Source organism: Gopherus flavomarginatus, chromosome 9 (genome assembly GCF_025201925.1).
Source record: "Gopherus flavomarginatus isolate rGopFla2 chromosome 9, rGopFla2.mat.asm, whole genome shotgun sequence".
Classification (NCBI taxonomy): domain Eukaryota; kingdom Metazoa; phylum Chordata; order Testudines; family Testudinidae; genus Gopherus; species Gopherus flavomarginatus.
The window spans coordinates 63,565,690-63,588,590 of record NC_066625.1 but is presented as its reverse complement, the minus strand read 5'-3'; the positions used below and the strand labels follow the sequence as shown (position 1 = coordinate 63,588,590).

At 38.4% G+C, this 22,901-nt stretch overlaps 2 protein-coding genes across 3 annotated transcripts in view; both read right to left on the bottom strand.

Annotated features, from left to right (window-relative positions):
- ADAL (adenosine deaminase like) overlaps positions 1-22,901 on the bottom strand; it is a 168,065-nt gene that overhangs the window by 71,363 nt on the left and 73,801 nt on the right. The gene's annotated exons all lie outside the window — the stretch shown is intronic.
- Positions 1-22,901, bottom strand: part of LRRC49 (leucine rich repeat containing 49) — a 123,995-nt gene that overhangs the window by 84,008 nt on the left and 17,086 nt on the right. For both annotated transcript variants that reach the window (XM_050967955.1, XM_050967956.1), the window contains exons 7-8: positions 13,874-13,940; positions 4,287-4,430 (exon numbers count right to left, since the gene is read on the bottom strand). In XM_050967955.1, coding sequence (XP_050823912.1) covers positions 4,287-4,430; positions 13,874-13,940 — 211 coding nt within the window. The remainder of the gene's footprint in view (positions 1-4,286; positions 4,431-13,873; positions 13,941-22,901) is intronic.

Below are 22,901 nucleotides of genomic sequence, written 5' to 3'. Positions count from 1 at the left end.
AGCCTAAGAACTCTACTAAAGGCTCATAAATGAGATGGCAAAGAAAAGAAATTTAAAAATAATTGCCTTCAAATATATTATTTTAAAAATATCTCATGTGTTTGGGTATCCAGCTCGATTTCTGAAATATTGGGGTTAGCAATACTGCTGTTTATCTAAGGTTTGAAGTTACAACAAAAGTTATAATATATTTTTATTCCATAATTACTCTGTCAAGTTATATTAGGTACTGCCACCCATGGCACTATCTGAATACAACCTATGCATAAGAAGGCTAATCCATTTTAGTACCAAAATTAAGTGATAATTCTGCAATTTTAGTCCTATATCATGATTCAACTGTAAGGAACAAAAACAAGAATGATTCTGTGCTATCGCTGGTAAAGAAAAACCAAAACTGTCCTTAAAAATAAAGCTGCACAAGAAATCCAAAAGGGACTAATTAACAATATTTAAGAAACATTCCTTTCAAAAAATAATAGCATGGATTGCAGATGTTTGGATAGTTGTCACATGGAATTGTGGGATACTTCCAGCTGACTACTGGGACCCAAGTCAAGCGGAGCTGCATCTACACTGCAAAGTAACAGGGCTCACATCCTGGGTCCCAGCTTACCTCAAACTTGGACCTTCCAGTGCTGTAGAGTCCTGGGACCCTGGGTCCAAGCCCTATAGTAGTACAATTGCAGTGTAGATACAAGAGGGTTAGGCATGAGCCTGGGCTCAGGCATGAGCTTATGTTTCAGTGTAGACATATTTCAGAGTCCCCAAGAACTCCACATACGAATCGGTCAGTTCAGTTAGCCCTCCAGCCAAGTCATAAACAAACTTATCCCCTTCTGGGGTAGCAAAACTCCCATTAACCAAGTTCCAACAAACAAAAAAGTTGTTCTGTCCTTCAGTGGTTCCTCTTCAACCAGCCCTCTGGGTCCTGTACCCATCCCCTCATTGGGTTACCTCAGAGTCTTTCTGGCTCTGGAATAGAGCACTCCACCCCGAGACTGGTTCCCCTGAAGTACATTCTCAGCTCTTGCTGGGCTCCATTCCTTCCATCCTTCCCTGCTCCAGTATGGAGCACTGGGCCTCTGCCTGGTTCCCCTGGTATAGCAAAATTCCTGCAGACCATGGCTCAGAGCCTTCCACAAGAGCATGACCACTCTCTGGGTTCCACATCAAAATAGATCTCTCAGCCTTCTTATGAGGCTATTGGAAATAAATTTCCCTAATAATTTACTAAAGTTTACCACAACTCAGTTTACACAAAAGCATTCCTTTATTAGACCAAAGGCCACTTGGGTGTTGATTACACTCAAAATACAAATATATGCATACAGAAACTTATACGCAACATCCTAGTACAGCAGTTCTCAAACTGTGGGTCGGAACCCCAAAGTGGGTCATGACCCCATTTTAATGAGGTAGCCAGGGCCAGCATTAGATTTGCTGGGACCCAGAATTGAAGCTGAAGCCTGAGCTCCACCCCCACCCACGGCAGTGGGGCTTGGGCTGTGGCCCCTTCTCTTCCAACTTGGAGTGGCAGGGTTTGGGCTCTAGCCCCCTCTCCCTCCACCCAGGATGGCAGGGCTCAGGCTCCGGCCCTTCTCCTGGGATCATGTGTAACTTTGTTGGAAGCAGTGGGTCATGGTGCAATGAATTTTGAGAACCCCTGTCCTAATATCAATCCAGTTATAAGTACTGGCCAAAACATACCCCTCTGGAGTCACAGCATGATGGGAGACAAAGAAACTCCCCCAAACCTTGTCTTTTATACACTATAATAAACAAGTGATATCACTGCTGGTTATCAGACCTTAGCTAAAGTCAGAGGAAGTAGTTTTAAGGCTGTGTCCTGTCCTTAAACGCAGTCAAGACAAGACTTATGGCTAAGCTCCCGTCTCAAGGTTTTCTTCTTATTTTATTTTGCCATATTTCTTCCCAATAACTGAACTAAGCATTTCTTTTTAAACAACCCATATATAACCAATTATTTACTGCACCTGGTACCCAATTAAGCAAGATTTCTTTATTTCTATTACATCATCCCAAACGTTAAATAAGATAATGCTGGTATTTCAAGGGTCACAAGAAGTTTAATGCAAACAAGCTCTTCTTTCCCATGATCTCACTCTTTTTTGGTCACATGCTTTTAGGTCTATCACTTATGCTAACATTCAAACTCAATTCAAAAAAACACAGTTCAGCCAGGCCCAGTTTAGGCCTATATTCCTGCAGAGGCCCAGGTGTCCATTAAGCTATCATCTGACCCCTATAATCTCACCCCCCCAAATTGGGAAGCAGCTAATTAATTATGGCATAGGTAGACTGACCCTATCTCCCATTAAAAGTGCCAGTCATCCTGTGACAAAAGGTTACAGTAAAAATATAAAAATAATATACTGCATTCATTAAATAATCAACACCTTCTAGAACACAATTTCTAATACCTTTGAATTAAAAACAGGCCAAAGAAAAAGCATTTTTACTAAAATTAAAATGATCCAAGACTTGCCTGAACTGAGCATGAAGATAATTTTTCTTTAACCAAGCCAAAGTAGATTGAGAACAAGAACAGATATCACAGACACTATAGCCCAAACATGCTAATTCTTAAAAATTTAGAGTATTAACTGTCTGGCTATAATTTAGAGAAACAAAAATATCTACCATACACTAGTCAATCATTTCCATGTTCTCATTGTTTCAAGGAATAAAAACAATAGTGGATAATTTGGCATACTACATGAACAGTTAGACACCTGGGAGAATCAAAAAAATATTCCTGAGGGAAAGAGAGCAGGGACTAAGCATGAAGCTGAACAGTAGTATGACACAGGAAATTTTGATTACACAATCAACATTTTTGTTACTGTCGATTTAGGGGTTTGTTTGTTTTTAATATCCTTCATTGAATGATAGAAAACAAATACATAATCAAAAACTCACAAAAAAATGCTGAGTAAAATCTTGGCACCGCTGAAGTCAATGACTAAATGCCCAGATTCATACCAGTGCCTGAGGTAACTCAGACTTAATTTAAAAAAAAAAAACCCTAGGTGCACTAACAGTTGCAATCTACTTATAAAAGACGATCCTATCAACTTGGAAAAAAAGCAGTCAACATTCCTACAGGGAAAGCTCCATCACTCCCAAAGAGGAAGTTTTATTTGCATGTCATATCTGACCAGAGAGATGTACACAGAATTCTGCTGGCTGCACATGTTATAAAGGAGATTGAATTTAAAAGGACCAAACTTCCCATTTTCTCAACTCTCAGCTCAGCCACATAGACTAAGAGAGGGCTTTGCTATTACTATGAAGAAAAGCTAAAAAAACTAAGCAAACAAAACTGAAAATAGGAGCTGAACCCTCCATTTTCTATTCAGCAAAACTGACAGTTCACTTTTGTCAGAAAATCATATACCAGTGGTCAGATTAGTTGACATGATCTAAGACACAACTCAAGGCAAGAGCTCTAATAAAGAAGAAATTGGAGCAAGACTTACTGCGTATATTAACCTCTCTCTTTTGTTATCATGTTCCATTTTTCTTTCTTTCCAGGCAGGGGAAAACATTGTTCTAGGTATTTAGCAAAACAGCACTGTTTTATGCAATGTGCTCTTATTATTGTATTATGAGTCTGTTACAACTTCTTTATATTAAGGTTATGTAGTAAGAAACTGAAACAATATCTTTTGTAGTAACAGATTTTTAATTATTACTCAGGTACTTTCTCACTGACAAAACGTCGGACACTGATGACCTTTTCTTTTTGAAAACATTGCTTAATGTTAAGTGAATCTGCAAAGTTTAAAATAGTATTTTTAGTTTTCTTTTAAGATCATACTGACTTTCTCTAACTGTCATATTAAAAAAAAAGAAAGGCAACTACTAAAAAAGCACTTTATATGATCAAAAGCCATGATTTTTAAATTTAGGATATAGTCAGTATATTGTTTACTGTATTTTTAGATGCCTACTCAATCTATGCACCAGAATTGTATAGCTTCTTCCAAGATCTCCTCACTTCTGGCACTTCAATTAGTATAAAGACAGCTTCACAGTTATAAACGATCATTTATATAAAATATCCATGTGTTATTTTTGGTTTCATCCATTTCACATAAAACTAAGCATAAGAGTACCAAAATCATAGGACAAATGAAAATAATATAGTTCTAGAACTGTTTAACACTAACATGGTTCAAATCAAATGATAATATTACTGTATTTTGCTAACTTTTTTGTGGGGGGAGAACAACAAATATTAATTGAGTTTTATTACTTACCATGGAGGTGATTTGATTATGACGAAGGTTAAGTTCTGTCAGTGAATCCAGTCCATTAAGGTTTTCAACATAGCTTAAAAGGTTTCTGGCAAGATTTAACACTCTGAGTTCACCCAAATGATTGATATTTTCTATTTTAGCAATCTGTAAGGAGAAATATAATTAATAGCATGCATATTGTGCCTAGTTTGCTTAGACACCTGTTAGATACACATTTTAAAGCAATGGAGATACTAATATAATTCTACATTAGTTTTCATGTAATTTTTAATAGTTTGACATTTATGTGTTTTAGGTTGCCTTCTACTGGATTTTTAGCAGCTCACTGGAAATTACACATTATCATTCAGGTTACTGTTTTTTCTGGTCACAGAATGGTGCAGTCAAGTCAGCAGTCCTTATTCTTTATCATCAGAGATTCTGCGTATTTCTGCTATATGGGCCAAATATGTGCTGCTTCTTAAATGTTCTGTCTGAGAGCCTTACTTCAAACCAGACTTGCAAATTCACTCACTTGCCTGAGGCAAGCATGGAGCTTCCTTGGGTTAGTGCGACTCAGGCCATTAATTTCTGCAGAATGTAAGCTTTAACTGAAAAAATAAGTCTAGAGCCCTTATGATTGTGAAGGGAACCTTAAAAAAGGTGAACAGAATGCAAAGAAGCAGTAAAATGGTAGTGAGCAGCTGCTGCTATTATATTACTGGGGCTAACTGGGGAGCCGCAATGACTGCCTCATTTGGTCTCAGAGGGAATGTCTTTGGCCAGCTGAGGGGAGAATGGAAGGTCCTGCCATTCACTGAGCTGAGTCCATTGCACCAGGCATACATGTGTTAGTGTAACTGTAGACATTGATCCGGAGAGCTAGGACCGTGCTTTCTTGACAATAAACCTTCACAACTAAACCAAGTCTTGTGGTCTAATTGGGCAGTTCGATCGAGGTCTGCTGTGTCAGCTATCTGTGCAAAGCTGGGACAGTGTACATCGGAAACAAACACACGCAACCAACGACTAACTACACCAGGCAGAGTTAAGGGTTCTTTAAATGTTAAATTGTTTACCGTTATATGTCTGAATTGAGAATACTGGTATGTCAGCTATTTCAGCAATTGTCCCAGGTTTTATTTCATGACAAAAAATTCTAAATTAAAATATGTACAAAGCCAATAGATGATACAACCAAAACATCATTAATCAGATTAAGCATTCCCTAAACCAATTTGATTATAGTAACATGAGAAAAATAGTAACAGGCTTCTCCTCAGTGACGTATAATAGTTTAATATTAGTCTTCTCTGAAGAAACAAAAGATATTTTAGAAGCACAAGTAAAGATCAACTCTTAATATATTGGGGCACCAAAATAATAGCAAAATTCACAGTGAACATTATTGTTTAAAACTGTGTATTCAGACAGATTTGTGAAACTGAAGCCAAGAGCATATGGTTAGCATAAGTACACAGCTTTCTGCAAATGGCAGTCTAGCTATAACTACAGCAAACTGCAATGCACAAGTTCTAAATGGTCCCAGCTTCTACTGGTACTGCAGAAATCTGGGTTTCATCAATAATTTCTAGAGATGTTATTTATAACTTTTCTGAGTCAAAAGCCTGTATCAATAGTAATGGAATTCCTTCTCTCCTTCCTACTACACTTTTTTTTTTACATAAAGATATACATACCTGCTTTTAGCCATTATTTTATTTTTACGTAATAAGTCATTGCCTTTTCATTCTAGGCCATTACAAGTATTCCCTTTAACAGATGTAAATGAAACAGATCTAACTTCCTGTAGACTATTTTCTACTGACCATAAACAAAGTAACTGATAATCAGTTTCTCAAGCTCCTTTTTTGCATTAGGTTTTAAATAAGAATGGGAAATGCTGATTTTAAATAAATGTACAAAACAATACTACCCCCGATCTTCATGTTGTTTGTTCCTGAGAATTACTGGATATTTGACTAGTGAGAAAATTTGACACGTTCAAAGAGTCAAGATAAAAATGCCTTAAAAAAGATTTTTATGCAGCACATAACTCATCAATAATGGAATACCACAAAGATAGCATCAGTTTATGACAGATATTTCTTGTGTACATTCAAAAGAGGTCTCTGTTTGCTTAAAATAATGTTGCATATATTTCTTATATTTGTGTTGTTGAGCTTTCATTTAGGAAAGCATGGCACAGAATTAGATAAAGGACTACACAAAGCAATTCCAACAATAATTTTATTGTTTAAAATTAAATGATATGGTATAAAATCTATTCTATATGCAATAGGCCAAATTTTCCTGTCAGTTACACGTGGGCCAACTACATCCATTTTGATGGGGCAACCTGGGTGTAACTGAAGGAAAGAATTTAGCCCAATATGTCTATAGCTAAAATACCTTTGGAGAGATTTAATGAAATACTGAAGAGCATACCTATCAATTTAATGAAAGGCTGTTGCTTTGTCACACAGGGGATCAGAACTAGTGTTCAGTCCCTCTCTTCACAGGGCTGCTCAGGCTTGGAAGCACATTGCTTAGAAATGAAATGTTGACCTGAATGCAGTGCTGCTGTAGTCCTGTGGGTCCCAGGATATTAGCGAGACAAGGTGGGTTAGGTAATATCTTTTATTGAACCAACTTCTGATGGTGTGAGAGAGAGAGAGATGCTTTCAAACTTACACAGAGCTTTTCTTCAGGGCTGGGAAAAGTGCTCCCAGCAAAATGCTATGTGGAACAGATTGTTTAGCATAAGTAGTTAGCACATATTTTAAGAGGATCATTCAAGGTAGAGTGGCCTGTTAAAACCTCTGCAGTCATCGGACAAAAAGAGGAGGTTAGTGAGTTACAGATTGTTGTAATAAGTCATAGATCCAGTGTCTCTGTTCCGTCCTTGATTTTAGTATCTAGCAGGGTAATGAACAGAGAGACACATTGAAGCAGTAAACAGATTCATCAAGCAGGAAGGGAAATAAAGGAAACTCAAACAGGTGACAAAAAAGCCAGCAAGGAACATCATTCCACACAAACTCTTTGGGCTTGTCTACATCACAAAGTTGCAGCGCTGGTGAAGGGGTTACAGCGCTGCAACTTAGGAGGTGTACACATCTGCAGGGCATCACCAGCGCTGCAACTCCCTGTTTGCAGCGCTGGCCGTACTCCCGTTTTGTCTCGGGTGTAGAGGATCCAGCGCTCTGGTAATCAAGTGTAGACACTTACCAGCGCTTTTCTTGACCTCCGTGGAATAAGCAGGTATCCCAGCATACCTGAGGAAGCCTCTGGTAATCAAGCTGGTCTCCTTCCCCGGTTTGCTCTCGCGGTCCCCGAAATCCCCGAGCAAGCAGGTCTCCTTCCCTGCGGTTTGCAGGGTGGTTCGGGGAACGCGAGAGCAAACCGCGGCGAAGCTGGTCTCCTTCCCCGGTTTGCTCTAGCGTTCCCCGAACCCCGAGCAAGCAGGTCTCCTTCCCTGCGGTTTGCAGGGGGGTTCGGGGAACGCGAGAGCAAACCGCGTCGAAGCTGGTCTCCTTCCCCGGTTTGCTCTCGCGTTCCCCGAACCCCGAGCAAGCAGATCTCCTTCCCTGCGGTTTGCAGGGGGGTTCGGGGAACGCGAGAGCAAACCGCGGCGAAGCTGGTCTCCTTCCCCGGTTTGCTCTCGCGTTCCCCGAACCCCGAGCAAGCAGGTCTTCCCTGCGGTTTGCAGGGGGGTTCGGGGAACGCGAGAGCAAACCGCGGCGAAGCTGGTCTCCTTCCCCGGTTTGCTCTCGCGTTCCCCGAACCCCCGTGCAAGCAGGTCTCCTTCCCTGCGGTTTGCAGGGGGGTTCGGGGAACGCGAGAGCAAACCGCGGTGAAGCTGGTCTCCTTCCCCGGTTTGCTCTCGCGTTCCCCGAACCCCCCTTGAAGCCGCCCAACAGCGCTGCAGTGTGGCCACATCTAACACCACTTGCAGAGCTGGTTGCTGTAAGTGTGGCCACTCTGCAGCGCTGGCCCTATACAGCTGTACTAATACAGCTGTAACAACCAGCGCTGCAAAATTGTAGATGTAGACATACCCTTTGTCTCCTAGTGCCCAACTGGAAATGTTTTTTCAGGAAAGGGACTGAAATTATAAAAGGATAGGACTAATATCTCAAGGCACCCCTTTCTCTCTCCCTACCTATAGCATTCATGGCACTTGAAGCAACAAAGGAAGCGTTTGTTGGACTCTGGGGGGAGGGGTCCTGACCTAGACTGCTGAAAACATGTGGTGAGAAACTCTGCTTGAATCTGATATAGTTTGTTAAGTCAGGCACTAGTAGATGTCATATCTTTTTCTCATAACCATTTCCAACTTTATGCCTACTACTGGTACTCACTTAAAAACTCTCTCTGTAGTTAATAAACTGGTTTTACCTATACCAGTGTGTTTTAAATTGAAGTGTTTGAAGAACTATTTGAGATAATATGCTGCATATTGTTCCCTTTAAGGGCTTAAAATATTTTGTACTGTCCAAGAGAGGGCTGGGTATCACAGGACATACATTTTTGGTGGAAAATCTGAGACTGGGGAGGAGTGTTGGGGGGTCACCCTGCAATTTAACCAAGGCCTTGTCTACACCACAAAGTTGCAGCGCTGGTGAGGGGGTTACAGCGCTGCAACTTAGGAGGTGTACACATCTGCAGGGCATTACCAGCGCTGCAACTCCCTGTTTGCAGCGCTGGCCGTACACCCGGTCGAACCTCGGGTGTAGAGGATCCAGCGCTGGTGATCCAGCGCTGGTCATCAGGTGTAGACACTCACCAGCGTTTTTCTTGACCTCCGTGGAATAAGCAGGTATCCCAGCATACCTGAGGAAGCCTCGCTGGTAATCAAGCAGGTATCCTTCCCCGCGGTTTGCTCTCGCGTTCCCCGAACACCCCCGCAAGCAGGTCTCCTTCCCCGCGGTGTGCTCTCGCGTTTCCCGAACCCCCCCGCAAGCAGGTCTCCTTCCCCGCGGTGTGCTCTCGCGTTCCCCGAACCCCCCTGCAAGCCGCCCAACAGCGCTGCAGTGTGGCCACATCTAACACCACTTGCAGCGCTGGTTGCTGTAAGTGTGGCCACTCTGCAGTGCTGGCCCTATACAGCTGTACTAATACAGCTGTAACAACCAGCGCTGCAAAATTGTAGATGTAGACATACCCCAAGGCTGGTCAGAGACACAGTGTAACCCAAAGTGTGGTTGGCAGGCTGCAGTTACACACAGACACTCCAGGTGTGGCTTGCATGCTAGAAGGCTGTTTGTGAGATGCTCAGGTGGGAGCCATTTCAGTAAGGCATTGTAAAGCACCCAAGACTGCAGGCCAGGATGACATAACTGCTCATTAGTCTGGATTGTAACCTGGTATGTCACAACCCCCCCATGAACCTGCTTCAGTGGTAGTGCAACAGCAGGAAATCCTAAGCAAGAGCTTTCACTGTCACATGTCCCTGAAAAGGTGAACTGCAAAACAAGAGCACCGATACGGTTGGAGCGCTGGAAAAGGTGGTGCTTAAGCTATTGGGGAGTTGATGGGTGGCGGGGAGTCAGCACCAGCCCTGAGCATCCAGGGGTGGCTCCAGGCCCCAGCACGCCAAGTGCGTGCTTGGGGCAGCAAGCCGTGGGGGGTGCTCTGCCGGCACCGCGAAGGCAGCTGGCAGGCTGCCTTCGACGGCTTGCCTGCCGTGCTTGGGGCAGCAAAATGCCTAGAGCCACCCCTGTGGGCATCTAGGGCAGTTGGGCTGCATGATCCCATTTCCATGAAAAGGTATCACAGAACTTGTACCCAGGAAGTGTGCCAGAGAGGCCAAGGAAAGAGGTACTGCTGGAACCTATTCAGACCAAGAGATGCTTAAGAACACATGGGTCTAATATGATGGGACCCAAATGCAGCAAACTGATGAGTGTCCAGCTGGGGGACCTCTACCAGGGCCATGTGTGACACTCAAGTTTACTGAAACGTCTGTAAGAAGAGCAGCAGCAATCTCTCTCATTCAGACACTAGGAATGGGATTGGCCTTTCTTCTGGGTCATTACAACATTTACAAAGGGATGAGAACTAACAACCCTTTCCCCATAGATCAAAAATACCTTCATCTTCCCTTGAGTTCAACAAACACATATGAACATCAAGCCATTATTCTCCTTCTGTCTCTGTTTGCCATTTTTAGAAAGCTACACTACACAAATACTTTCTTCTGTCAACTTTAAGTGATAAGTACTATTGTTGTTGGCAGAATTCTGGCAAACAAGATTCCCTAGTAAATAATATTCTCAGGACAAGAGTGTTTAGCAATCAGGCTCACCTTGAACACGATTCTTTGTTATGGATACTGAGCCAAGTCTTCGGAGTGAGAGAAAGGATAACTTTAAAGGGGCCATTTGTGGCTTGATCAAAGTTTTTTTGTGAGCATAAGAGAGACTTCAACCTTCCTCAACTTACAAACTTTCTGTTTATTAACAAAAACAGTGAACAACTAGCTTTTTATACAGTGTGTTTCTCTACCAGACAAGTTTTCACCTGACAACAATACATTGTTCAATGTCCTGGTGAGGTGAATATGCCTTAGGAATAACTAGCAATTTAAAACGCGCACAGACACAAAGAGAGAGGCAACAATGTGAAAAGTTCTGCTTTGTGTTCCAACTTTACTTCAACAAAGTCACTCTAGTGGAAGGTAACTGTAGTTAATGATATTAAGAAAGGAATTACTATTGGACTATAATTAATATTGCTCACCTGGGGTCTAATTCTGCATTCCTCACTGACTTAAAATCAATAGGACTCCTCACAAATTAAGGTACTAATCAACATAAGTAAGGGTGGCAGGATCAATGCCATAATAGTCATGTAGCTGTTCTGACAAATATATTAGTTATTATAAATGTTTGATATTGTTGATGTGTCCAATTTGTTCGGGTTCTCTATAGCTCCATTGGATGACAAAGTGGCTCTTTGTTAAAGGTGTGGTTACAGAGGCTATGCCAACAAACGGAATTTTGTCACATATTAAAGAGACAACTTGCCAAGGTTATCAGTCATTGGAACAAAGCAAAAACAATTATTGTATTTAGTCCGACTGGAAAGATTGCATATTCAAAACTCAAATTTAATTTTGGACCATAAAGCAATACTTGACTTTGGACCCTTCTGTTTTGTTATTTTAGTTGCTGTGTTCCGGAGTCCTGCATTACTTTCTTTTAATGTTTTGAAATTTAATTCTGTGGTTGAAAGGGGATTATTATGGCATGTTTGGTTTGGAAATAGTACATTTTCAATACTAATATAAAAATCAAAGGCTACCTTAAAGAAAGATCCCAAGAATCTCAAGATGGAACAAAAATATATAGTCTTAGTTCATTAGTAAAAACAAAAACAAAAAAAACCCCACAGGCAAGATAGCAATAGAATAAGAACGAGAAAAAATACACTTTTTCATGTTATAGCAGATCTGCCTATTTTCTTACATAATGGTTTATAAAATCATAAACATTTTTGTTTTAAAAGTATCCATTGATCTTTAAGCAAAATTCCCTCTTCTTCTGTGTGCATTTGCACTAAATTAAAGGAATATGGATAACACAATATTTTTAAACATATAGCTTCCTTGTGAAATTGACAAATATATTTACAAAAGTTACTGTGACTTAATATCAGACCTCACCTATTCCCAAGAGATGTAGGCAGAGAGATGTAATTCGTTAATGTAATATAGTTTTACACTTTGCACACTGTCTATTCAATGAGAAACATACTGCCCTTGCAAAACAGCAGCAAGCTAAATATATCGCTTGAAGGTCCCAACCATGTAATAGCCTCATATTGACATTGTTAGCCCTTCTTAACTAGATAAGTAACACTCATTAACCTCTTCAATATGGATTTCTCCACTATTCCAACTCCTGGTACAAGATTTTCCCATAGCTACATAGACTTCATGTACCAGCAGCAGGATCGGGCACCATGTGCACAACTCTTACTTAAGTCCCAGTAAATTTAAAGGGAATTTCACAAATATATCTGAAGAAAGAATCTGATTAGATTAACATTTAAAAGAGTTGTGTATTATTTGTTGATTTTTTAAAAATATACTTTCATTAATAATTTTCCAAATTTCCATTCTTGCTTATAACCACCTCTGCCTGCACAATTCTTTGTATCAAAGCTTAGGCTACAGATCTATACCAAAAGTTTAAAGAAAGTGTACATTTATTTGCAGCCAGAAAACAGTGTGTGCATTTGCATGCCTAACTTGCATGTGCATTTACTGCAAGTGTATAACAGTACATACAAGTAATGATATGGATGCATAACTGGTCATTCTCAAACACACAATTCCCTAAAAATTTAGGCCCTCTCTAAAAGTAGACACTGACTATGTTTTTATATTGCCCCATCACAGTGTATTTGAGCACATACTATTACTCCTAAAAGTTCAATAAAAAGCTAATCCAAAGAAACAATAATGCTTTCACATATGTAAATTGTTCATTAATGCTTTTATGTAGGTATTTCCATTCCCCACTCTCTACAAAGTGCATCAGTAACACAGTAAGGAGCAACATCAGTACAGAGCCCTGTCAGATCAAGAATCCAGAGTATTCACACATTGATTTTACAGACTCAGGATAACCACAGATTATTTTAAACAGCGCAGCTATTTAAACATTTTGTATTACACATTTTCCATTTTCCAAAAGATTACTGTATCTGACTTATTTATCCTTACACACTTTTCCACTGGATACATTAGAAAAAGTATTGAGAACCGTACCTTCCCCTTCCTCTCTCTCAGACATACCTATTATTATAACACTTTGCTTCTATTTACTCTAATGAAGAGGCTATTTAAGAGCAATATACAAAGATGACTACATACCCCTATTTTAGAGACAGGGAAACTGATTTGCCCATGTCATATTGGATATTCTTGGCAAACCTGGGAACATATCCTGGATTTCCCAAAGCTCAAGCCACTGCACTAATCATAGACAATACTGCCTCCCTGTATTACTCACTGTACAGATTTTGAATTATTGTACTTTATGGTGACCAGACAGCAACTGTGAAAAAACAGGACAGGGGATGAGGGACAATAGGTGTCTATATAAGACAAAGTCCCAAAAAATGGGACTGTCCCTTTAAAAACAGGACATCAGGTCACCCTTGTCATTTGTAAGGTGAGATACAGCAGATGCAATATTTCATTGGTTACTGTAACCATTTTAATTCTTCTACCATAAAAATGACTGCATATTATTTTAGCTACATCACAGCTATTTTGCATTAGATGAGTATGTTGTAGTTCTAACAGAAATGATCTTGTTATTTTTAGTTGTATGCATATTTAGTAAGTTTATTTTTTACTTTTCATAAACTTCTGCAAATATAAGAAATTAGAGACCAAGATCCAAAATAAACATCATGCTTCCTTTGATTAATTTATAAATCTCTGTGAATTTCCTAATAAAAGCAGTTGTAAAGCTATCAAATCCTCTTTCATAAAAGAAATACTACAAGAAACCACATTGGAGATGCAACATGTCTAAATCAGTATTGTTTGCAAATGGTTTAAAATAACAAATGTACTTACTGTACAGTACCTGATTTCCATGAAGATCCAAAACATCAAGATTTTTCAGGTTCTCCAGATTTGAGATTTTCTTTATTCTGAAACATTTAAATGTTGACAAAAATTGTTTTCATTTTAGATTAAAGTATTTTAACATTTCTTCCACAAAAACATTTAGCTCATCATCTATTCCTACCAAGTATAAGAAATAAGAGGATAACTGTCAACCAACTGAAATGAATAAACTTCTGTATATAGCCCATACCCATTCAAGACATTTCAGGAACCCAATGATACAGGTGTTGAATAAAGGCTAAAGTCATAATACCAGGATGCTACTGCCCCTGGGGAAAGAGTAAAACATAACATCTTTCTCTATAAAAAATAATGTAACATCTGTTGTGATTAATTGAGGAATACTGTTTTAGGAAGTTTGAAACGAAACTGCCAAAATGTCACCACCAGACTCAATTTACTTCATAGGAATTATAAAATGAATTTAACAGTTATTTTGGGAAACACTACTCAATTAGTAAATCAAGATAATTATAACAAAAGAAGGTCACTAAGTGCCACTTTTACAGTTTTCTGATATACTTTCTCCCCCAAGTATGGCCTGTAATTATGTAATCATATATTAACTTTTTGGTGTCTGTCATGCATTCAGTACGGGAATACATATGCAGTACAGGTCCGATTTTCACTCAGTAGGATACTTTCTTGCCAACAAGCTAAAATAATACTTGGGACTTACTTAGGACTCTTGAGTAGAGTATATACATACATACATATATACATATATATATATATATATATATACACACACACACACACATCCCCTAAAGTGATTATATATGTAGATAAAGCTCTATCCACAAAGCAGAATTACATTTTCCCAGAAAATTATTTTTTGAGCTTTAATTTTAAATAAATATATCACAATTTATGTCAACTAGAGTGAAACTAGTCAATTCTTTAACCAATGTATAAAATTTCTAAGCTCTCATGAGACCCTTCACTTTAGGTGATGCAGAGTGGTGTCCAGCTGTCCAGGGCTGGAATGAGGAACAGCAAGAGTAGGATTTAAAAGCATTTAGGAGTATGTTTTTTTTTCCCCAAACCTGGGACTGCTTTCTTGAGGCCACTTCCTTTTCTTCAGTGACTATGTCTCTATTCTAGAAGTACTGTTCTTGGAACAGTATTGCAAACCTACCTATAAAACCTTAAAGGGCCAGTACACTTTTTTATTACAATTATAAAAAAATTACATCTGTTGAAGTTCTGTGAGATTGTTACATTTACCTTTAATTCTGCAATTTTAAAATAATATCTGAATCTGTTGCATCAAAGATAAAGTTTACCCAAATGACCACTTTGTTGTGAAACGGCCTTTTCACATACATTAAAGGCCTTAGGAAATGGATCTTCCATTATTATAGCAGGTCTGCATTTACCAGTATATCAAAAGAATCTGGTGCACCAAAAATTAACATTCAACTTATTTTACATCACTTTGAAAGTGAACAGCTTGCATCCATATCCATTTCACTGTGGCTGATATGAGAACAAAGGTTAACTTGCTGACTTACCCTTTCCTTTCTTCCCTTGGTTTACCATCTACACATCATAATTTTCACATCTTCCATCTATACCCATACTAGGTGTTTTTATTTTAATCCACCATTCCTTTATTTTCCATGGTCTCTTGTTCTGCAAGATTAAGTGCTTCCTTCTCCTTTTGTAATTGCTATGTTACAATTTCCAGCTTCATGCCTCAACTCACCCATTACAAATTTAGTACTTGATAGAAAACGCTAGTTCCAGCCATCACATGAACTTTACTCCCCAAGCCAAAACTATTTAAAAAATTTAGACATTAACTGTAGGGTATTTTGCCTGCTTTGAACAAAAATATTCTTTCATTTACCGTTAAAAACATATTCAATTCACCAACCCCCCAAACTTGCCACTAAGGAACCTGTTGCTTAGACTATTCTAGAATGTAATGAGATCTAAAGCAACAGTTCAAAATCCTCATCCTAATTCAGCCTTAAAACATCAAATAAATGTACTGACTACTGTATTACAGAAACACCCTGAAACTGCAGTTTTAGCAAATGGCTTATTACAGAGACAGACTCCTTAATTTTAGAATAACAATTTTAAATCTAAGATGCATTTATACCAGTTTTAGTCTGTGTTACAGCTCAGGCTAATTAAAGAAAATATACAGGACAAATTATGTCTATAGATTTCAGTATAAAAAATATGACATATACTATTAAACTGGAACTAATGCTGGCCTGTTGGTCTAGCTTCAATGCAGCACACTGTCACTTTGGAGGAATGCGATAAAAGTCAGGGACCTAAGCTCTAAACTCTTTCTGGCTGCCAACAGTAATACAGATCCAGAGTGCTCAGCCTCTGAGGAGGGGGGGAAAACTGGAAACGAAACACTTCCTCCATAGAAAACCCTACTGGTTGAAGCAGAACACTACTGGCAAAGAGCTGATCCTGTCCCTTCTCAAGGAAATCAATAGTAGGAAGGGAGATTCTAGTCAGAAAAGCACTAAGAATATTAAACTGAGTATTACTGGACTTCTTGTAAGTAATACAAGATGTCAAAGGAAAAGCAAAGGGAGAGGATTTCTGTAGTTGGCAACATCACTTCTCAAGCACATTTCACTCCTTGTCAAGACCTAACTCAAAGCCCTGAGGAGTTCTACTATTTTATGGCTTTTGTTGTTGTTGTTGTTCTATTCCATTTGCTGAGATTCCAACCTCAAGTCACCATAGATTATTATATAGCCAACAGCATCATCTACTGGCAGACTGTATTAAACATCCCATGTATTATTCTTCAAGAACAAATTAGAAAAACCAGAACAAGGTGAAAAAAGGGTTCTTTCTAGCCATTTAACTCTGATGTTATTAGTATTCAAAAACTTTGACTTTTCATAGCACTCTTAAAAAATTGTTGTTTTATGTAGTACTAGGCATCATGCTTAAAATTCATAAGTAAAATATTTGATGCTACAGTGCAAAAAGCTAAGGCCCACAAATAAATAGGAATAATACAATACATTCTGATAACTCTATAGTGGTTTGGGGTTTTTTTACATTAGAAAATACTTCCTTGGTAATCAGGTGGATAAACCACCTAAAATTTGCTTAATGATTCTTCCAATGCAAATGATAAAGTGCAGCCTTTTGCTGGAGATGTTCGATATGAATGACTTGAACAAACACCGAATCCCATCATAACAGCCTTTAGAGACATAACTACGCCTACTGATTAGATAGGAGTACTCATATGAGTAAAGGTTTCAGGATTTGGTCTACATTTTTGTAAATTTATGCTACTTGCTAGTTGTATTTCCTACCATCACAGCAGAATCCATGTGGAACAATCCACTATCCAGTCTATTTACTGTCTTCCCATCTAAAGATGAACTACTTGTAGGAAATATTTAAACTGACTGGAAGCCATTTAACAGCCTACTTTGTGTGCAGAAAGACAGAGACCTTCATCTATAGCAGAGAAATATGCAAAATACTAAAACTATTTTTAGAGACAATCTTCAATGACAAGATTACATGGTCTCATGTGTACATTTAAAGTAGGAAACTTTTATGGAAATATTGATAAAAGTTTCATGTAAAAAAGTAAAGCAGGAAAAGATGGCTGTAAGAATTGGAGCATGTATATGTTCTGTAATGTCCTCAACATTTATTACTCTAAGATGATGAATTGATATGCAGTTAAAAAAAAAAGATAGTTTGATGACTAGAGATAGATGGTATGAGATTAGAAGTGGCTAAATTTACTTGTGACTACCACCTTGCTGCAGTGAAGTCTGAGGCAGACATTAGCTTGTTCTTTAGATTAGATTCTGGCAATAACTAGAGAAAAACTTTCTTCCAGCCTATATACTGAGTGAAAAATTAATATTGACCTTTTTAAAGAATTCAGGCACATAATTAAAAGGTCCAAATGAGACCTTTTTTCCGGAAGAGTGGAAGGGAAGGCCTGAAAAAGTGTAGTGTGCTTGCTGGTAACAAATCTATTATGACAACATCACATACTGTTTTTGGCACTACACTGGTTTTGGCAAGATCAGCTTTAACTCTTTAAAATAAAAAGCCTAACAAAATTAAGACTAAACTATTCCTACAAAGGCAAAATACAAAGTAAAACACTGAACAATACTAAAGCAAATGTAAAGTGGTTCAGAACGCCAACAGCTGGAAAAAATGGAACAGAACTTGATGGAGCAATGTGCACCCAATGGGTATTTAGAAAGGAAAGGGCCAATGGTCGGAGCATGTCAGAGCCAAAACTGGCTTTCTGCAAGTGCCTTTTCAACATCTGTTAAGAGTGGACATCTGGAGAAGACAGCAAGAATGGAAAGTTCATTATACAAAAATAGAATAGGTTTGGTTTTACAGAACCTTCTTCTGTTATATCTTTTGCAAAAAGAAATGAAAGTTGGGATGGTTCAGGTATGGTCCTGTTTTAGCTGAGGAGGGATACAGAAACATAGTTCGGGTTTTGGCCCATCTTAATATTAAAAGAAAAGAATAAATAGAGCAGTCTTTGATAAACATTGGTATAAATATGGGAAAAGTGGAACACTTATGTACTCAGTGGGACTATTAGTGTTTCCTCAAGCTTTCGGACTAGAAGTATCATCTTGTTTAAGGAAAAAAAAAAAAAAAAAAAAAGGTGAGTTTTCCTGGGACCTGCAGTTGAAATATATTCCAGCAAAGAAGGAAAGGCGACCTCTCCTCTTGGCATGACAGCCTTATTTTGGGAAAAAACAAAATGCTCTCAATCTCATTTTGGCTGACCGAAGCGTGGGACATAATTATTATGGAAAGACTGACTGATATTACTTGCAATTAATACATGATTATTAAACAGAAGGGTCCCATTCTTGAATTAATGTGAACAAATGGAGGACTCACTCTCTAAGACTCAATCTTTTGACTTTTAAAAAATAACTATTTTTCTTACTAAAAATGGAAAAAGTCTTATTTTTAGCCAATACACAAGCATTACTATGTTCCCCCAAAATATATAAAAGTTAATCTGTAGACAGTTTTCCCAATTTTTGGTTATTTAAAACTATTTGGGACAGGGTTCTAATTTTTGTTTAGGTTAAGTTTTAGTTTTGTATTGTGCGTACCTGGATGTCAATACAATTTTTTTTTGTTTTAATGTAATATTCTTTGAAAAGCACTGTACTTTGGACAGACTGTTTCATCACATTTGATATCCTGATTGTGTGTATTATTACCACTGTTGCAAAGTTAAAAAAGTTTTTGAGAAAAAAATATAAAACCTGATGCCTAAACATAATAGGCCAGATTTACTGTTTATGGCCTAGTTCCATCATCTTTGTTGAGCTATATCAAGGATGAATTTACCCTAGTGAGATTATTAAATCTCACAAATAAAACATAAAATAGCTCAACCAAGTATCAACAAGTAAAAAACCTCCTTTTAACTGATGTACATGTCAATGTATTCGTAACATCCTTGAAGGCCCTCTGCTTGAAACAACCACTCCAGTTCCAGAAAGAAAAGGGTTAAATTTGTTGCTCCTATGTGTTTTTCTGAATTTTTTTAAACCACCAAGGGAAGATGAGGGTAAAACAGATAAAACACCTGTTTTAATGAGTGTTTCCATGGAAACTTCCTGGAATGGTGCCTGGTGGCTTATAACCCAAGGCCCTTCTCTATTTTCATTCCTTTCAAACTAAGCTGATTTATGTTTATGTAGATTCCACCCTCATCAGTAAAGTGAAAAAGTATCCATGTCATCGGAGAAACTGGGATTTGGTTTGAGCTGAGGGTACAAAGGGGGGAGAGAGAGCTTTAAGATTCAGAAAGGAGATGAAAGAAAGAGTCAGAACCAGGAATTCCCGCAACATAGTACCATCCAAAAGGAGACAAACACAAGTAACAGACTGGCAAGCCTGGCAGTTAGCGACAGTGAAAAACTACTGGGGAAAACTGGTAACTCTCACCTTATTTCAGTGAAAGGTAGCTCAGTGTCCAAGGCACCAGGGAGGAAACTCCTGTGCCAAAGATGATTTATAAAGAAGTCCGTAAGCGATTAACTTCTTTAAAACCAACACCCAGTATTCCCTGAACGAGTCTGACCAAAATCAAAAGAAGACCTGACCTGAATGCCAGATCTGAGACAAGAATTGATCTGAAGTAGATGACTTCTAGCATCTCCCACAGATAAAAGTCATTAACAAGGAGAACCTAATAGTGTACAGAAATTGATACCTAGGAGAATTCAGAGTTAATCCAGAGAATTTCCACTAAATATCATGCCTCATCTAAGCAAAGTAAAGTGTTAAGATCTCAAACATAAATCTTTTCCTGAAACCTTATATCCAGCTATGTGTACGGTGCTTAAGAGTGGATGAAATTTAACTTCATAATCCTAAAACTGTAGAGGCATTTACTCCACTGAAATCTTCATATTTGTATATTTACATACTTTAAATTAACTGACGTTCTAGGTTTAGTTTTGAAACAGATTCATTCCTATGCTGATGGGCCAGAATCTGTTATCAGTTACACTGATGTAAACTAATTCAATTTACAGTAGAACCTCAGGAGTTACTAACACCAGAGTTATGAACTGACCAGTCAACCACACACACCCTTTGGAACCCGAAGTTCTCAATCAGGCATCAGCAGAGATACAAAAACAAAAACCAAAAAAGCAAATACAGTACAGTACTGTGTTAAACTTAAACTACTAAAAAAATAAAGGGTAAGTGTAAAAAAAGAATTGACAAGGTAAAGAAACTTTCTGTGCTTGTTTTATCTAAATTAAGATGGTTAAAAGCAGCATTTTTCTTCTGCATAGTAAAGTTTCAAAGCTGTATTAAGTCAATGCTCATTTGTAAACTTTTGAAAGAACAACATAACCTTTTTATTTTTCCAAAGTTATGAACATTTCAGAGTTGCAGACAACCTCCATTCCCGAGGTGTTCGTAACTCTGAGGCTCTACTGTAAACAGAAAACTTCAATTTACACTGATAAAACTGTAGCCAGAATCTGATTTGATTTCCTCCACTTGACAACAAAAAGGGCTAAAATGATATTTCTGTACTAACTAACTGGTTCTTTTTTATTCATCACATGCAACAAACCTGCTGTAGTTCAAAAAAAGTCTAGGATTTCTGTTCTTCAAAACGCAAAGAAGAAGAAATTGGGCTTCCCTTATACAAGCCAAAAAGACGTTCTGCAGCTTCATTAGATCTTTGATTAATTTACAATAAATTCAGATTGTTAAAAAATTAGCTCTTCTCCTTTCCCCACATCTTTCCCATTTATAATCAATCGCTGTTCTGAATGCCACATTCACATCCCTACCCTCACCACTATCTTACTCTTGGTCCTTTTTCCTCCCATGATGTTTGTAATTTGTGATCCTGCATTGCATTGTTCTAGACTCTTTTCTCAATTTTCAGTCTCTGTAAAATTTAGCACACTTTTCCATGGTTTCTTTTGATTTTTGAGATTTCTCTTTTCCTTCTTTATTTTCTGCATCTCTATTTCTGTGTCTTTACTTTTTGTTTCCTGCTCATCCTACTTAAGAACACAGGAATTTCCATATTAGATCAGAGCAAAGGTCCAGGTGGGTTAATACCAAATGCTTCAGAGGAAAGTAGAAAATCCTCATAGTAGATATGCCATTGGGATATACTTGTATCTGCTACCTGTCTTCTCCATTCTGCCTTCTCTTTCAGACAATTTATTTTTCTTGCCATATTCTCTACTTAGATCTGCCACATTTCTTTCCCTTGATTTAAATGTGCACTTTCTGTCCATCTACATCTATTCTATTCTATACAAGTTCTTACATCAAGCTCATCTCTGCAGCATCTGATCATTACCCAGTAGTGCATTAAGCAACAGGAGTACATATTTGTCATTTATTTGTTCTTTTGTTTATGACCCTTATTTCCTATGGGATATTGTTCCTATGGGATATTGTTTAGAGCATCCCTTTAATCTTTTCTCTGTCCTCTGCCTCCCTCCCTATTCCCTTCCCCTGACCATGATTTAGAAGTCTTACTCCTAATTAAAAGGCCTCCACTCTCTCTTAAATTTCCAGGTGGAACAGGGAGTGCCAATCAGAAGTGCTAACATGTATATCCTACATTGCAGGAACACTCAATCTCAGTGTTCTGCACAGACGAGCATCCCTCAGCTGTAAGTATTATGAATAGCGTATCGGAAATCATAGCTAGTAACATCATGAAGGAAAAAGGCCCATGAAAGTTGAAAGATAGGCTCACCCTTAACTATGCTTTAGGCTACTATTCACCAGTAAAATGTGCTGAAGGCATAACGTTAAAACTGTGAACTCTAAAGACCTTTGAGGATTGACTATGTCCTAAAGTAATTTTATGTTTTTTAAAACGTATTGTACAGGTGCAATCTTGAATATATAAGTAACATTTCCTGTTTATTTATGAAATAATGTATTTAATTTATTTTAGTCCTAATCTGATACACAAGAGACTTGTTCAGGTCTCTTAACAGAAATCTTTAGGATAAAACTTAAGATTTTTGACAGCCAAACTATTTATATCACAAAACAATTGTTCACTCCTAGGAAATGTTGTTAGTTGGTTTTGTTTCGGTTCTAGAATTGAGAATTGTACAGTAAATACTTGAATGTCTGCTGCTTTAGCATATGCAATGTATGTTCTGCTCTGTTAACACATACCATAGCTGTAATGCACGATGGCCAAAGCGGGCTAGTGGCAGTTCAGAGCAATGGTCAAGTATACACAGGTGGTGGGCAGCCAAGAGGTCAATAGGTATCAGAGGCAGTCCAGCGCACTGGTCAGAGCTCTCGCAGAGGTCACTAGTTAGGAGGTCCAATCCAAGGGGCTGGGTCAGCAGGTTTAGGCAATGAGCTGACAACTCAAGGTCAGGCAACACAGCAGGGCAGCCAGGCAGGGTCAGGCGAGGCACCAAGGCAGTAAGATAAGCTTATGCAAAAGTAGCAAGGCAACA